The sequence below is a fragment of the Phaethon aethereus genome (genome assembly GCF_964289735.1).
Source record: "Phaethon aethereus genome assembly, chromosome: 5".
NCBI lineage: Eukaryota > Metazoa > Chordata > Aves > Phaethontiformes > Phaethontidae > Phaethon > Phaethon aethereus.
In genome coordinates this window covers 58,666,288-58,683,965 of record NC_138579.1, presented here as the reverse complement: position 1 = coordinate 58,683,965, position 17,678 = coordinate 58,666,288, and the positions used below count along the sequence as shown (strand labels likewise).

Below are 17,678 nucleotides of genomic sequence, written 5' to 3'. Positions count from 1 at the left end.
TTCGTAATTGCCTGTGGCAGGTAATTAACAACACAAGGGTACTGGTAATGAGGGGAAAAAGCAAATGTTGACATTGCAGCCAGTTTAGTCTGCTGTAAGATGTCAATTAAAAAAAAGTCTGGTGCTTTGTGTCAGTTCTACCCTTAGGAAAAAAGGGCTGTGTTCCTGCAGGTGTGTCACTCCCACTTACCCCGTGACACCACATGAAGTTTGAGTTCCTTTGACCGGCAGCTGCTTGCGATGCGTACTGCTTGTAATGAAACTACAGCAGTATTTGCTCACAGATCTACCTATAGCTCACAGTGCTACCCCGAATGCAGGAAACCTATTCAAGCTGTTCGCTATCTTCTGAATGAAATGCTGTATTTGTGTTGCAGGTGTGCCGATGTTATCTGTACAACCCAAAGGGAAGCAGAAGGGCTGTGCTGGTTGCAACCGGAAAATCAAGGACCGGTACCTGCTGAAGGCTCTGGATAAGTATTGGCATGAAGACTGTCTAAAGTGTGCCTGCTGTGACTGTCGTCTTGGAGAGGTTGGATCAACTCTTTACACAAAAGCAAATCTCATTCTTTGCCGCAGAGATTACCTGAGGTAAATAGAGGAACATACTGTAGGCTCTTCCCAAAGCCTGTCAGTGTGCTGCCAGCTGTTTGTCTTTCTAAACCTCTGCTGTGAAAACGTGTACTTGTGCATGGTCAGCCCTGCCCAGAAGAGGTTGGAGTTCCTTCCTCTGTCTAAGCCCGTTTTTTTATTTGCACTTAACGTATTTTGTAGTCAGGGAGGTAGAATCCTATTTTTAGGTCAAGGTAGAAGGAGGAGGGCGTGACTTAACTCTTTGTTATTGTGAACCAACAAGAACATTCAGTGATTGCTGAGAAAATTAGGAAAAGACTGTTAATTCTTCTTGCATATCTTTGATATTATACTACTGCATATTGACTGAGACCTGGGCAAACCTTTACCTTTTCTTTTTCAGTGATAGCTTTTAGATAGACTTCTAGTGCTTATATTGAGTAAGGTTTCTCCCAAGGGGCTCTTGTCTCTTCTCTAAGTAAACAGAGCAAAACACTCCAAAATTACAGATCAACTTCAAAAAATTTTTCTTCATGAGGAAGCCTGCAGAGACCATCACTAACTCTGAGTTAGAACTACCCTGTCAGTATGTGTCTGCAATACATAACAACACAGGGGATTTTTTTTTGCCTGGTGTGTATGGGGGTTTTGTACAAAATACGTTATATAAACCCAAATGAATTTTGATAAGACAGCAGGCCTAATGCAGACATTCTTATGAGGGTCACACTGCAAAACACTCTGAGTTTTGCATTGTTTTTCCTTTGGAAGAATGTACTTGATCTCCAGCTAATGTGTGTGTTTTCTTTTTTTTCCTAAAGCACTGGTAGCATTTCCTATGCAACCCCAATGAGCAAACACATCTGAAGCAAACAAAAACAACACACTGTTTTAAGATAGGGAGGTAAAATGCTGTCTAAGCTTGTGGTGTCCAGAGGCGGGCTAGATTAGTCTCTATGATCAGATGCTTCATAGGTTTCAATGTAAAACATATTTGTGAAAATCTTTAGTAAATATTTTTTTAGTAAACTTGAACAAACAAGTTTCTCCTTCTAAAGATGAGAGATTAAGCACTGAGCCAAATAGAAGAAATAAGTCTATTAGTCGCTGTATGGGAGCTGCCACCTCAGCTTTCAGCCAGGCAGTATACATGAACATCGTGCCCACAGGAGGATTTTTGCTCCTGTTTGAGCTGAAACTCTCCAGAGCACACATGAAATGTCTCATCTGAAATTCCGCCACACAGGCAGCAGTCGCAGGTCCACACAGGGTTAGGTGGGATGCATACCCAAAACGTAAGTGAGGAGGAGCTTGGGTAAGAGGAGCTTGGGTGGAACATATCTGAAGGGGGAAAGGCAAGATAAGCAGCCTTTGGAAAGGTAGAAAGGGTGCGATGAGGAAAGAGTGTGATGAAGAAAGTTAACTGTCTTCACTATCATAAAAAAATTCTTGTACCTTGTCTTAAGTCTGAGTATTTATTAATGCTACAAGTCACTTGCTCTGGAAGTATCCTTAACCCTGTCTGCGCTAAGTTGAAAAAACTGAGCTCCAGAACGTTCTTAAACACACAGATTTCTAAACCCAAATTAGCATTTTGATTCTTCAGTGACCCTCCTGAAGTTCAGCTGTACTCTTGCTGTGTTGTGGACATAATTCTGATGGGTCAATGAAGACTGTAATAGCTCTTGATCTTCCCTTGTTGAGGATTGTGTAATATCTTTTCATTATAGTGTCACAATTTGGTCATGCTAGGTACTAATAACAAGGACCCCAAAGCCTCTCAAGAGAGCTTCTTCCAGGAATAGTCTTCCTTCCAGAAAGCATAGGCTGTATTAGTTTCTGGAGTGTTTCTTTATACTTTATCTTGTTTACACTTTATCTTTTCTTTATCTTACCTTGTTTGCACCCAGCTTGCCAAGCAATCCAGGTCTCTCCATCAGTCATCCTAGTCTTCATTATTTATCACTTCTCTACACTTTGTTATTTGTACACTTGATAAACAGTGTTGTGTTTTGGTTTGTTTTTTAAATCTGACCTGATAGATATTCAGTGTTATCCTGTGTATTACAGGACCCTAGTACAAATATTCAGCTGGGTGATGGTTTCCATTTACATTTGCTTTTTGAGTCCTATGAGCTCCTCCATGTGTTGTCCATTTAATGAGCACCATCTTGATTTTGGTTTGTTCTAGTTTCGTAACAAAAGTAATGTGCGACATCAAATCAGACACGTTAAAGTGCCAAAGGAGAGCAGCGTTGATGCTGTTAAACTTAGAAGAACCTTTTTATTACTGCAGTTGTAGAGCACTTCTTTCTTTCCTTGGTTTATCCAGAGAATGCTGCTTTGAGGTGGAAAAGCTTAATCTGTGATCTTCTCACTGGTCCCCAGATAGCGCGACTTTCTGGGGCACACCAGAAGCCTGTGCTAGAGATGGGAAAGAAGCCAGGAGTTGCAGACCCCAGGAAACGGCCCACGTCCCATCTTTGAGAAGAGAGGGCAATTCATGACATGAAACATGAAAGGCAACAATGGGAGCTAGCGTTTGATCAGGTCCATGCAGCTTCTGTCACAGCAGCAGTTAAGCGTGGTCTCTGAAACAAATTTGTTCTGTGCCTGAAAGGGGTCTCGTAGCCCCTCTGCCTCCATTTGTTGCACTAGAATAATGCCCAGCCCACCAAGGGGGGGAGTCTGTTGCTATTTGTGCAACATGGTTAAATTGTGGAGGGAAGGCTTATGGGGCCTGGTAAAACTGGGCCAGACGTCCCTGTGCTAAGGAAATTGTAGGTATGGTGAGGAAAAATGGGAGGCATCTACCATTATTGCAGCAGGGTACCAACCACTTCAACTGGCTGCACAATCTCCTCTAGACCCCTGACTAGCCTTAACCTCCTCAGCTGACGGCTATGTATGCATGCATTATGCTACTAGCTAATTTTGGGGGGGGGTTACTTCCTACTTTAAATATTTTCCCCTATATCTGAATTTAGTCCATTATAGCAGCTTTAATCACTAGAAATATTTCTTACTTGTTTTTCGTTGGGAAGAACGATATAACTGTCATATCCCAGGAAATTTGACCAAGAATTGGGTAGGAAGGAATAATGTTAATTCTGTAACACAGTTGTTAACTAACACTCAGCTGTTTAGCCAGCTTTACAGCTATGATGTTTTGTGTTCTTGCTAATAAGTACATTTGGGTTTATACTATTTTTTGAGGGCTTCTGCTGAACTCGTGGGTTCTGCTCTCCTGAGGCTAAGGAACCCTTTCAGGGTCCTAGGATAGGAATAAGGGCATGGCTATGCAGTCCCGTATTTTATGGAAGTATAAAGCAATTTTTTTACTTTGAATCATCTTCTGTTGCCTTCTATACATAGTATTTCTTTCTTTCTCAATTTTAACTATTAGTTCTATTAATAGGAGGAACTAAATAGGAACTTGGTAGGACAGGAGTAATGGTTTAATAGTAGATATGAGGAAGAAATTTTTCACAGTGAGGGTGGTGACACACTGGCACAGGCTGCCCAGAGAGGTGATAGATGCCCCATCCCTGGAAACGTTCAAGGTCAGGCTGGATGGGGCTCTGAGCAACCTAATCTAGTTGAAGATGTCCCTGCTGTCACTGCAGAGGGGTTGGGCGAGATTACCTTTAAAGGTCCCTTCCAACCCAAACTATTCTATGGTTCTAAAGTTGCCATCACCATCTTCTCTACTGTCTGTTCACTCCTGGTAATTTCAATTTTTCTTCTTGGAGAATTACCCATTCCCATCATTATATAATTCCTTCACTTTAATAGTTTTAGAGCCTCTATCCACATCTTTTTTATTCCTTGTTAAACAACTCATGGTATTTGTTCTACTAGTCAAATTTTAGCAGAATTCATTCCTAAAAATAAGTTTTCATACTTCACGTTGTACTCGCACCATAAAGACGGTACTTCATCTGGAGGACAGTCAAAGGAATTTATTGTTGGCCACTTCCTCCATATGCTGTTGAATAAGAACAGGGTGATATTGCACTGGTATTTAGTAGGTCAACCATCACGTGAAAAGTTAAAAGCTAAATTGATTCTGCGCCCATAAATGTAAATACATGCATCTTTTATATCTGATGTCCAAAAGGAATATTGCTGAGTAATGACCAGGAGAAAAATTGGTGTTTCATAATCTCTTTACAGACCAATATTTCTTTGACTTTGCCTGTGAGCCGAGTGTGTAGTTTGGGAACACGTGCCTCATTACCTGGTGAGATGTGCTTTCCCCTCCCCTTGCGCAGCCTCCATCTACGAGCATGCAGCAGGCTTGTTCCTGCCCGGGGCTGCGAGACCCAACCACCACCACCCAACCCAGCACCCGGCTCCTGCCGAGCCTCATCACTGTGGAGGCATCAATCTATAGGTGCTTACCTATAGACAGAAAGGACTCCTGGAATACTTTGGGCAGCTTAGAAGTTCAGCAGTTGGCAGGTCCGCGCCCCTGCTTGTGCCACCCCTCCGGCAGGCAGCTGTCTTTTGGGCCAAGAGCCCCTGCGCCACGGTTGTCGGTGAAGAGCGGCTCTGCTGTACTGGAGCAGCTGCGGCCGCTGCATGGATCGGGGACAGGGATGAACTTCTGGACTTTTGCCACTGGCGTGGGGCAGAGCGCTGGGACAGGCGGGGGGCTGGCCCCCGCCTCGCCGCGTTGGCATTGGCGTTGCTTTGCAGCCCGCTTTGTTGGAGGTGGTGGCGGTGCAGTGGGCTGCCGGACGCGTACGCTGGTCCTCAGAAGAAGACTGAGGAAGAAATCTTTCAAATGTGTTTCAGGAGCTGCTAGCAGACCACAGCCTGATCATTTGTTTCAAAAGATAAACTGTCGTCATTGCTTGTGAAGGAACATTTGTTAACCTTCACATTTCATAAAACACTTTCTTGCTCATTTTTTAATCATGAAAGATGAAATTGGATCTCGAGTTGTTATCCTTGCGGTATCACCTCAGTCTCCAGCTGTGTCTAGATACATCTTTCGATACATTTCGTCTGAGCAAATAGATTTACCATTTGTTTCATAATCACAGTTCCTGTATTCCTACCTCTAATTATTTTTGATAAGCAAATGCTATTGAAGAAGCTGCTTCTGGGACAGAGAAGCTTACTGCGCAGCTCGGGTGGCTCCTCGCAGCCGCCACACAGCAACGGTTGTTCCTAGGCGTAATTAAACATTCACCAAGCTCCGGTTCACAGGGACGGTTTGGGTGTTGCATCAGGATTTCCTGGGAGGAACTGACAACTTAAATTTCACTGTGAAGTGCTGATGAAGAACGTGATTTTTCCTTTTTACTCAGCATGGTGCCCTCACACGAGCAAAGGCGAGTCAGGCTTGCTTTGACAGGAGCAGAACTGTCGCTTCTGTGTGTTTGATATGCTGGTGTTGGGAAAGTTTTTCATCATTTAAACTGATTAGGGCTTTAATTAGACTCCAAAGAAAGCACAAAACTTGTATTAAAATATGATGGTGAACCGGTATGAAAGAAGGGCTTTCTGAGAAGCCCTGATGCTGTTCTCGCTGGATTTCATGGCAACCCTTTTCACCCGACTTCGCACGTGTTTTCATCAGTGCCCCAACCTCAGCACGGCAGCGGTGCTGCAACCTGAACGTGGCGTCTGTGCCCCGGCAGGCGGAGCAGCCCCGCGCACCCCGAGGCATCCCGGCAGGACCGCCGTCCCTGGCACTGGTGCCCCTCGGCACCGTTTGTATCGTGGAGGCTTCAACTCCACCCTGGGCACCTCCTCGTCCAAACGAGTCAGTCGCCAGGTACTGGCTTTCCAGTTGTTGGATGCTGGTTTTTGTTCTGCTCTGAATGCCCCAGCGGGTTCATTCCGTTAGTGAATCGCTTTGGGAGCCCTTTAGATGAAGTGTTCGGCGTCTGGCAGGGTCTAATTGTGTCGTGGGAGATGAAAAGCAGTCTTGCACAAACACGGGTGCCCTGCTGTCTGGCACAGGAGGACGCAGGCAAATACCCTTCTGGTGGGCTTCCTCAAGTTGGTAACAAAGGCCCTATGTCGAACAATTAAACCACGGCTGGACATGTAAGCACAAGTCTTCAGGAACTGAAAAGTGCATGCCAAAATTAGCAGAATTTATCTACCAGAGACATCACTAATAGTCTGAATGTAGCTTCAGCCTGCAGAAGTTGCAAGACCTTTGAAGCAGCAAAGAGGGTCTTCGGGATTTTGTTCCAGCAGAGGAGCACGCGTGCACCGAGAGCATGCCCTGCCTGCTTTTCAAGGGACACGTGTGGGGAGAAGAGGTATAAATGCACTCTGGCTGAACAAATGGTATCTGCTCAGAGCCTAGAAACGTTGCAAAATTGAAGTGCCATTCTTGCATCGCAACAGGGAGCATCTTGCTTGCTATGTAGGATACCCTCACTTCAACACTTGGTATCTATACAGATTAAGGAGGATTAATTAGGCTCAAAATACAGTGTCTCTTGGCAACATTGCTGTGCTTTGTGGTGTTAAAGTACAAATTTTTTTCCTCCGTAGTAGCTGGTCCAGGGGTTTCTCACAGCCCATGCCTCTCAGGATAAACAAGCAATGCTTGGTTTGTCCACTTGCATTTTTCCCTTTCCCCCCCGCCCCCCCCCCCCAACTTCTCCACACCTCCCAGTCAGGAGGAAGGCTTATGGGCAGTAATTTTTCTAGGCTGTGGTATACTAGCATGCCTCTAGCACTTTCAGCCTTGGGGTTTTCTGACTGCTGTTTGTAAACTTCCCAAAGAGGACATTGTTGCATGTGTGTTGAACAGTGCCAGAGACAACCAAGATGGGTTTTAAGGTCGGTGGCTTCAGTTATACCATAAAGAAGGCTGGGTAATGGGAGGAGGACTTGGACTTGTCCTACCTGCTAAGAGCCCAAACCTCACTGTAAATATCCTCTGAAAATATGGAGAGACTCCTTTACTAAGGAGTAAAAGTAAGTGAACACTCAGATGTGTTCTTCAACTGAAAACAGATGCCCTTCAGCCACCTTGAAGTTTATGCCCAGTAATCCTGAACCAGTGCCATCACCCGACCAGAGGGCTTTTTTGTACCATGCTGGTTCAACTCCTCCCGCTATGCTATCCATGAATGCCAAACCCTTTGGCATACAAGATGTAAATTCTTTGGGATTGAACTTGAAAGCTTCATGAGAGGACAGCTTGACCAACTTCATTAGTATCAAAACGCATTTCCTTTCCTTCAGTTGACATGACTTCCCACTGCAGCACTGACAACGGTGTCCTGGAAAGGAGGGTGCACCAGCTAATACGTATTTACGATGCTGAGATGCCTATCCCTAAGGCTTTCTCTGAATATTACACAAAGGCTAATTAGGGGGAAGTTGGGAACCTTGAGTCTGAAGTTTCTTCTAAGCTTATTCTTTTTATCTTTTTAAGTGATGTTCAGGCTTTCCCTGCAATTACTGGCATATTCAGGACTTTGGTCAAATCAGACTTGTAGCTCAGCATATTTCTAATATCCGCAGCTAGGAAAAATACTGATTGCAAGCTGTTAAGAGCCGTCCTCACCGGAAGACTAGTTGTTGGTTTGTTTCAGGTGGTAGGGGCAAAATCTTTTCATGATGATGAGTGTCAGGTACGTAAAGCAAGTCTTATTCTGCAGCAGGTCCTGATGGACGTAGGAGGTGAATGGCAGGAGGCATATAGGGAAGGTGTATGGGAAAACCTGTTTCACCTACTAGCTGGAGAGGATATGAGCATGGGGTTCGGTAGCCCTTCAAAAACGTATCCAGATAATCTGGACATACAAATCTATATAGAAATACGTAGCTCTACACAATATCTACAATTGTAGGTAAGTGTTTAGTCCTCTTTCAACTCAGAATTCTTGCATTTCAGCATTAACAAAATTTCTTGTTTTGGGGAATTATCAGTCTCCACTCGTCTGTTTAATTTTGAACTCATCTTGTTCTTGTGTTGTTTAAAAAAAATCGTATTGACACTCCCAACCTATCCTTTCTGTACCACTCATTATTTATATGTGCCTGTCCTGGTTCCTTTTTTTTGTCTCCTGTGAAGTCAACAGCTCCAAACTTTTCACTCTTTCTGTGGAGGGAAGCTTTTCTCCCTCTTTCGCAATTGCAAGCTGCTGACTAGTGAGACACCAGGCTAGAGAGAGGAGAAGAAACGGGGACTCTCTCCTTGTAGGCAATGACTAGAACAGGTTGTTTCTAGTGGTGACAGAAATAGGCAATCAGGTTCTCAGTTCAGCCACCCTGCGTATTTTGGTCAGAGAAGGAAAAATCTGTTAAAAGGTGCTAAACTTAAGTGTGTTCATATGAGAAGTTTCTTCCTGTTTTCCCTACGGTAAGGACCCTTTGCCATTCTTTTTTCCCCCAAAACCTGCAGAGTGGTGTTGACTTTACTATAGTTTGAATTAACTTCAGGTGTATTCACGGCGCTGGTGAGGTCTGGGTCACTGTGCAGAAGACGACTCTTTAGCCCAGACAAGACTACATAAAAAGCATCCTTTGACAGTTACCTACTGCTTCCAGGAACGCTCCCTTCTTTTTCCATTAATTCATTTGCATTCACTGCTGCTCCTGTATGCCAATTAACTTTAATTTTTACTATACACACCGACATCAACGGCCAATGAGAACAGCGCGTAGCGGGGTTTTTAGTGTGCCTATAAACTACGGAAAATTGTCCTTGGACAAACTCCTGCTTTTAGACTGGCTGACAACAATAGGCATGGTTAAGTTCAGGCTAAGAGCCATTAAACATAATTACTACCACAGGGTAAAGGTTTAATTGTGCTAAATTTTAAATCTGCATAGTCTATGCTTATTTACAAGCTGTCTAGGTCTTCCTGTTACATAAGGGGGAATAAATCTATACTTAAAAATTGTTGCCTTTTAACTTCAAAGGTGGGGGGGGGGAATGCATTTTTTAGAAGCAGCAAAACAACTCCAAACTGAAATCTTTCTGTATTTCCAGCTGCTTTTATGCCAATAGCTTCAAGCCGGTAAGTAGATGCTGAGCATTTTGTGATAGATTTTTCCAATGCGTTTCACCTCCGTGTGCGTGAATGTGTGAGAGAGTATTGCATCTGTTACGAAGATGTCTGAGGGACAGAATGAAGATCAGTTTGTTCATGTGGGGTTCTTTTAAATTTAACCACAGATGGGGCTTGGGGTGAAAGATTTTCCTCCTGCTCCTTGTCTTCTCTGTCTCCTCTAATATAAGCTCCCCACCTCAGAAAGTTTCAGCTCAAGTAGATTCTGGGTAAGTAGGTATCGGAGGTGGCAGGGGTTTTACAAGCAAACAAAAAAGGCAAAAGTCTGTGTTCATTTTGCTTTTTCTTCCAGCAGATTAAAAAAATCATGTTCACTGAGCTACAAGTTACAGTGTATTTTTAGAAGCATGGTGAATATACAGGGCTCTAAATCCCTCCCTGAAAAGCAGATTAAAATTAGGAAGTGCTAGAATAAGTGTGAAATGTTCATCTGTTGGGAAAGGGAGGGTACGGAGGATTGTGAAACTTGATAGAAGAGAAAAAGATTAGCACGCTGACTAGCTGGAAGCTACGTTTATGTAGACATTAGAAGGCAACGTGATTTCAGCTGGACAAAACATAAGCTTCAGATCTTATGCAAACAGTCGAAGCTGTTTAACAATTGGTTTACCCCCAGAACCCCTGAAAGGAGACAGTTGAATACGATGCCAAATACATTTTTCATGTTTCTTAAGCTAACTATTTAAATAGTTAAGTGAACATCTGTCCAAATTTCCCCATCATTTCCATTTAGAAAAGTCTCCTATTTGAAGGCTGAAGAAAAGCGCCTGCTTAACAATGCAAATGGTGCTGTCTGGGGCCCCTTTATTTTGTTTAATCTAGATTGAGCTCCACACAACTGTGATGCTAATGAATAATGGATATTTTATACTTGTGCACGTAGCAGTGCTGGGCACAGAGCAAATCTAGGATTAACCTCCCGCTTTCCCTGCCTAACACGTATTGGACTCGTTTTTTGAGTTTGCTGTGACTTGGGTGCTCTAAGAACAGATGCCTGGTTTTACGGAAAATGGCAAAGCCCCGGCAAAAGCGGTCAGGTTTCGCTGTGCCCAAGCGCGGTGCCGTAGGCGGGGGCAGCTAGGTTCGGGCGGCGGGGCGGGATGCCTGCAGTAATGGCTTGATTTGCGAGCGGGAGCTGAAGGAGAGCCAGGGCGTTGCAGGGCGGAGACCTGGACGCTTTTCGGTGCCACATTTTTTCAGTCCTGTCTGCGGCTGTCAGGCAGCCAAACCACTCGCTACGTGGTTTGGGTTTGCCGGTGCAAGCTGCGGAGCTGGGATTTTACTCCGCCTTTCGGCCCTGATATGACGGATCTTAGGGGAAGAAATTTTGGTACTCCCATTGCCATTTTTCTGTCCTGACCCATTCTAGCACAAGTGTTTCCATTTGGTTTGTGTTGTTTGACTTTCAGGGAAAGCATCGCGCTGTTTCTTCGTAGGAAGTCTTGGGGTTTTCCGGCCAGGAGTAGCGAAAGGCCGCTGATACCAATTCTGACGGAAAATAAGGGTAGCCTTTTTTTCTAGCTGAAGAGCAAGCTGACTTTGGTAGCACGGCGCTGTGTGCGGGTGGGAGAGTTGTGCGGAGGTTTCTGTAACATTGCTGGGTGTTTTAATTCACAATTACTGGCCAGTAATAATTAGTATTGATTAGCTTGGCAAATTGCAGGTTTAGAAATTGGTTATAGATTTTCCTGATGCTTCTCATCTGCCTGTTGTGGAATCGGCCAGAACCAATAGCTTGAAACAAGCTGCGAGCCCAAATCTGTCTGCGGGCAGCGACGCGTTGCACACGCAGAGCTAATGGTCAGCAGGAACCGTCCATATTGAGGTTCGTCGCCCCAAGAACACGATTTTTATCATCTCCTAAGCAAAGTAACTAACCGCCTGCGTATTGACCACAGTCTTGGGTGAAATTTGGGGTTGTTGGCCTGTAGATTCACGCCCCGGCTGGCTTTATCGTCGCGGCGGCACGGCTCCTCTGGCGCGCGCGGGGGTCTGCGGGGACATCTCAGAGAAGGGGCCGGGGGAAGGATGCTGCAGCCGTGGTCGAGTCCCCCGGCGGGAGCTGTAACAGCAGCAGACATCTGGGGAGACAGATAGTGAAAGCCAAGATGAAAACGGCAAAGCTTCCAGTGCTGAAGGGCTGTCCTCGAGGACAGAGGAGCTGAAGTGGAACGGCTGAGCATGCTGTTCGGGCCACGGTGGAAGGGCTTAGCTGGCTCCCGGGAGGGACGCGGCGGTGGGAGGAGGGAGGTGCAGGCAGGGAGGAGGGCTTGCTCTCCGGGATGCCTTGCAAAATGCTGTTGTACTCATTGCAAGAGAAATTGTGCTGTTTCGTTTCAAACAGCAGGTAAGTGAGGTTCTCCGTGAGTTACATTAGAGCGTTGCCTGCCGGGATCGGCAGAGTTTGCAGGTCTTCTGCGCCTTGCTGGGAGAGGCTGCCAGCCTCTCCCTCCGTCAGGCTGTGGCCCAGCGCAGGAGGGGCGAGGACGGGCGGCTCTGAGCACCTACCCCACCGCTGCGGAGGCAGATAGTTTTTGACTGAAATTTTGTGAGCCCCAAAATAGTGCTCTGGGTGTTTAATGCTTTTCTCCATTAGACAGCAAATTAGCCCTAGGCTCGCGAACCAAATGAAGTTTCATCTCGACAATCGGAGCCTGCTCACCAGGCAGTTTTATCCCAAGTTCCCGCACACTGGTTGGTCAGCGAAATGGAGACTGCAACTTCTATTTATTGGTGCAATACAGTATTTGATACTGCTAATTACACTTAATTAGTCCTTCCACCATTTAATTAAAATGGCTTCTAATGATTGTGCTTCTTTGGCAGGCTCTTCGGTACCACCGGGAATTGTGCTGCCTGCAGTAAACTGATCCCTGCCTTTGAGATGGTGATGAGGGCCAGAGATAATGTTTACCATTTGGACTGCTTTGCCTGTCAGCTCTGCAACCAGCGGTGAGGACACAGTTATTATACACACAAATACAAACTAATTTATACCTTTGCCTGCAAAATAGGGGAAATGTTTGATCCATGCTGCCTGTCTGGGGCTCACAGCCTGCTGGCGTGACCTGGGCTGCTTTATTAGGCTGACCTGGGTGATGCACGTAAGTACCTGTAGCCCCTTTACTACAAATCCCCTTGTAGCTGGTGGGAATTGGGGGGGTGAGGGGGGCACACAGACTGCAGATCTGGCCACGGTTGTACACAGCACAGCTGCTGCTGAATAAAACAAACCGCTTCAATGTCCTTTTAAGATCTACCCTCTTTGCAGAACACAGATGATGGAGACTGGACTTTCTCTGGCAAACTGTCATTATTTTGCTTAAATCATGTTTCTGACAGGCTCAAAACTGGGGACAGCAAAGAAGAAAGTGAAAGAGAAGGGATGGGAAGGAGAAAAATACTCTAGAGAAGCCCTTTCCAACACTAGGAACAAATCCCTTTAGTTGTATAATTAGTAGGGGATCTTGCTGGTGTAATTTTGAATGGGGCTTGTGTGTTTCTGCTGGGTTTTACCCAGTGAAAAATGCTCGTCAAGGAGTATAGTAATGGGTCATGCACAAAGTTTTTCCTCAGCTACGTGTAGCTAGCCAAATTTGGGAGGGCTGTGAAGAATCTTCCCAGCACCCTGCTTGTTGGTGATTGTAGGCAGAATGGAAGCCCACAGAGCCAACCATCATGCAGTGTCGCCTTCTGATGGATGCATCCATCCTTGTCCAAGACAGGCTGGAAAGTGCTTTTTTGTTCTTAACTGCTTTAGTGAGGCTATAGTGACTGCCCAGGGCCTGAGGGCTGCGCTGAGGTGGTTGTGGTTGAGTTTCCCAAAGGTGAAACTAGGAGACAACGCTTCAGCTCATGTGAAGCTGTGAGAGACAGTAATGGGAGAGAGATGACAAAATTCATGGGAGGATGTAGAACCTAGTTCTATAAAGGTCAAGTTAAAAGCCTGACTTAAAAGTTTGTCACTCTCTTGCCCTAAAACAAAAGTCGCAGTGGGTTCTCTAATGACGTAGCCATACTCAGTGCGTATGAGGATGCAAATCCCTGCCGCCTTTCCCTCTAAGCTTAGGAGACCATGCAAACTGGGGCCTGATTCTCCTTCCGTGCCCTCCGGCAGTGGTTTAGTTCATGGGGATGAATCGGGTTGCGGCTGGTTAGTGCCAGAGCGTGGAAGAGGAGAATTGGGCGAGCAGTTTGTAGCTCAGGTGGCTTTACTCGATCACGTTATTGACGGCAGAGGAGGTGTTTGTTCGAGGTGGAAAACTCTCCTCTTAATATTGGTGGTGTCCACAGGCGCGGTGGCAGTGCCGAGGCGGCAGTGACATCTAGTGGCTCCCGACCTTGGGCTCCCTTCCCGAAGCCACGCTAAATCTTTCAGTTGCCCAGTTCTCTTTTGCCACTCTTGAACATGCTTCCGCAACAGCCGGGATTCCCGGTCAGCAGCGTGTGGCTGTTTGCAGAGCCGATCCGTTCCCTCCCCGAGATGGTCTCTCTTCACACAGCTGAAATTGCTGGTTGTTCGTGGTGTTTGTCTCCAGACTTGGGAGTGTTGCGGGGTGCTGCCAGGCTCAGCCCTCGGACTCAGCCTTCTTCAGCCTGCCGATGAAGGCCGGGCAGGAGAGGGGTGCTCCTGAACCCCACACCAGTACTACGGCTAGAGCGTCTCAAACATCACTTCTGGCAGAGGCTGGTCACGGCTCTGGGCTGCACAGACAGGCGTGCTGGGTTGGCCTTGGAGTCTGTAGCACGAGTATTTGTCATCAAACCCCTACTTTACTCTAACTCCTCCCACGGAAAAGCCTGGTACTGCCTAGTTTTCATTTTCAGGAATTTCTTTTAAATTTTGCCCTTTATTAAAAAGGCTCTAAAGCACCTCTCTCCTTCTTCCCTTCCTCTGCGATTGCTAACACTGTTACTGTGCTCGGTGCGAAGTGCAGTCCTACTCTGCCCTTAAAATAAACCCCATGCGTTGTCACTGCCTGGCAGGAAAGCGCAGGTTCTGGCAGTCACGCTTTGATGCACGAGGGATTTGCCCAGTTTGGGAGCAGCTGAGTTTTTCTGAAAGATGGGCTGAGTACGCAGCATAGAGCTGCGTGTAGATTGTTATTTTTGGCTGAGATCAGAAGGCTGCAAACTTTTATGACTTACCCTGTAACAGATGACATTGGAAGCTGAGCCAAGAACGGTGAGTTTAAGTAACCCTAAAGTCAGAATTGCAGAGGTGGATGCCAAAACTACTTCTGAATTGGAAACCCCACCTGAAACCCCACCTTGTTCTTCAGCTATGAAAAAATTTGATTATGAAGACCTTTCTCTAGTTCTCTTCCAGCTTACTTGCCCTTCTGTAGCTAGACTCTGTAGAGTGTTAAATCCATTCATTCTCCAAAACATCAGGTTTGCAGCAAGTCCTACAACGCTACTCAGCCTACGGTGCTTTAAACTAAGGTCAACATTGCTTTTCACAATACTGCATAAAAGTTGGTCACCACTGTAACTGGCTAATAGGTCAGTATTACAAGGGCTGCAGGAAATCCAGCTGCTTGTGCTGCCATTATCTAAAATGTGGTTTTGCTCGGAAGAAAATGACTTTGTAGAAATGGCAGGGTAGGTTCAGAGCCTGTTTCTCGCTGCTGCCGGCTGGAACTCCATCAGCCAGATGGGCTCAGCGACAGACCTGCTCCGGGCGTGAGGGCTGGCAGAGCAGCCCCACATCTCCCTCTGAAGAGAGCTGCAGGCTGGGACCTGTGAAACTGCATCTGAAGTTGCCCCGTTAAATCCTCTGTCTCTAGTTGCGATGTATCAGCTGAAGAGACCCCAGTTTACTGCCGGGTTTGCAGGTCTGGCAGGTAGAAAGAAATAGCCACCTTTCCAGTGACTCAAGCCCTTCTCCCAAAACTTCACAGGGTCTCAGGGTACGTGCACACACACACACCCCCCCCCCGCCCCCAACAGCCTAGTTCTCCAACTTGTACTTTGGCTCCTCTAGACCCAAACCAGGTTTGGCAAGAAACAGCTGTTGGTGATGCTGGTGGCAAGAGTAATTTTTGCATTTCTCTTCCTGGAGATTAATATTATACTTAAGGTAGGGATAAGTAGTAGAAAGCAAGCAGCTGTATTTGTTATTTATTGTGAGTAAACCTACTGGTGGGGAAGGTGGTTTTCAGGAAAGTGTGTACAGTACAGCTTTTAGCATAAAAGCTGTTCATTTAAATTGAGATTAATTTTTAGCTTTTTAATGTTACTAGCGCACATGCTGCAGAAGGAAGAAGATGGAAAGTCTCCAGTGAAATTATATGAAGTGAGAACCGATGCCCAGTTCTCTCTCTACCAGCTTGGCAAATTAATCAGTTTACTTGCAGGTGTCCAGTTGGAGAAAACTTGTGCCCGTGAAGGAGCTCTAAAATGACCACTCTTGTTCTTGTAGCACAAAATATTCAGTTCTATGGAGATGCTCTGCCTGAAGCTGCCCGGGTTACAAATCTAGAAAGCATTTTAGACAAGGAGTAGGCAGTGGCCCTGCCAAAACTCTGCCTGGCAGCAGAAGAAATGGGCGTTTGAGGTCTGCTAAGTCTCCTGAGGACTGGGATCATGGCCACTAATCTTCCTTCAAAGCCCAGTAAATATTCGGCCTTGCCAGAGGATGGTGCCTACCCCTTCCTGTCGGTTCAGAGCTGCCTCTCGGCGCAGGGGCCCCCGGCCCTGCTCTCTGCTTTAGGGACCCAGGGCTGATTTAGGGTTTGGGGCAGGGAGGCACAGCCATGCACTCTGGTCTGTCATAGCCCCGTTGGTGTGATGGGCAAAACCCAGCTGCTGAACTGGGTGCCAAGAGCATTATTAGTTTATCTTAAGAAGTAAAGATTAGCTTCTGATTCTTGAGGAAGCAGGCAGGGTGGAAAAAGCTATTGGCTGTCAGTTCACACCTCTCGGATCTTATATGTGGAACTTTTTTGACCTTAATGGTCAAATAAAATTGTTAAATATCACAAGCCTCTCTGTCAACTTCAATACAAACAGAACAATTTACATGGTATATAGAGAGCAGCGCCCTTCGCTCAATGAAGATAAAGGTTAGGAGTCCAGCCACCAGGAAATTTCTATTTATTGTTCCGCACTGTACACAAGGGGGTGAGGAAGGACTTAATAGCCAGTCCTTGCCTGGAAATTAGTGTAAATACTGCCTCACCCCAGGGAACCATGGAAATGTGGATACCAGCAAAGACTTCAAATAGCCTCGGTGTAATACCGCCCGTTTGATTTCCCGGCTGTCGAGCTGACGCCTCTCACGGGCAGCGACAAACCCCATCACTGCTCCCGGCCTCCTCGGGCTGCCGGCACGGGACCCGGCAGAGACCGGGACCTGCTCCCCGAGCTGCTTCTTACAGCTGCAGCCCAGGAGCCGAGCACCGCCGCGCCGGGAAAAGGGACGGCTCGGCCCCAGGGCGTGTGCGGGGAAGGGGAGCGGCGGGAGCGGCGCGCGGGCTTCCGGGGTCCTGCGCCACCGGCAGAGCTGGGAATCAAATTCTGGTCCCCAGAGTCACCTTCAGACCCAAACTGCCTCCGATTCCCTCTGTTCTAACCTCTGTTCATACTTAACACTCGTTAATTCTTTTTATCTTCCAGATTCTGTGTGGGAGACAAATTTTTCCTGAAGAACAACATGATCTTGTGTCAGATGGACTATGAGGAAGGGCAGCTGAATGGGAGCTTCGAGTCCCAGGTTCAATAGCAAACCCTGCTTCGCTGAAGCGCTGTGGGATGGGCGCTCGGCCGCGCGAGCAGCAAGGGTGCCTGTCGGCTTGCCTGCAATATTTTTTTAATTCTCGGTCCAGAGAGGACTATATACATTGTAGTACTTTCCCCCCCCCCAACACAAAGCAGTTACAATTTTAGATGTACAGTTGTGCCTGCTTAGCTGAGCACTGCATTGCCTGTATGTTTGTGAGTTTTTGGGGTCTGGGGGAGGGCTCTGTACAGTCTGTTTTCTGTATATAAACTGGAACATTTATTTTATGAAAAATGTAATGCAATTTTATTACTGGTGTGAATTAA

At 46.3% G+C, this 17,678-nt stretch overlaps 1 protein-coding gene across 1 annotated transcript; it reads left to right on the top strand.

The window, feature by feature from the left end:
- Nucleotides 1-382: 382 nt before the first annotated feature.
- On the top strand, nt 383-17,355 carry LMO1 (LIM domain only 1; the record flags this gene model as incomplete). Its single annotated transcript, XM_082000400.1, has 3 exons — nt 383-591; nt 12,456-12,581; nt 17,250-17,355. Exons 1-3 carry the CDS (start codon nt 386-388, stop codon nt 17,353-17,355), a joined length of 438 nt encoding a protein of 145 aa, XP_081856526.1. The 5' UTR covers nt 383-385.
- Between the last annotated feature and the right edge of the window lie 323 nt (nt 17,356-17,678).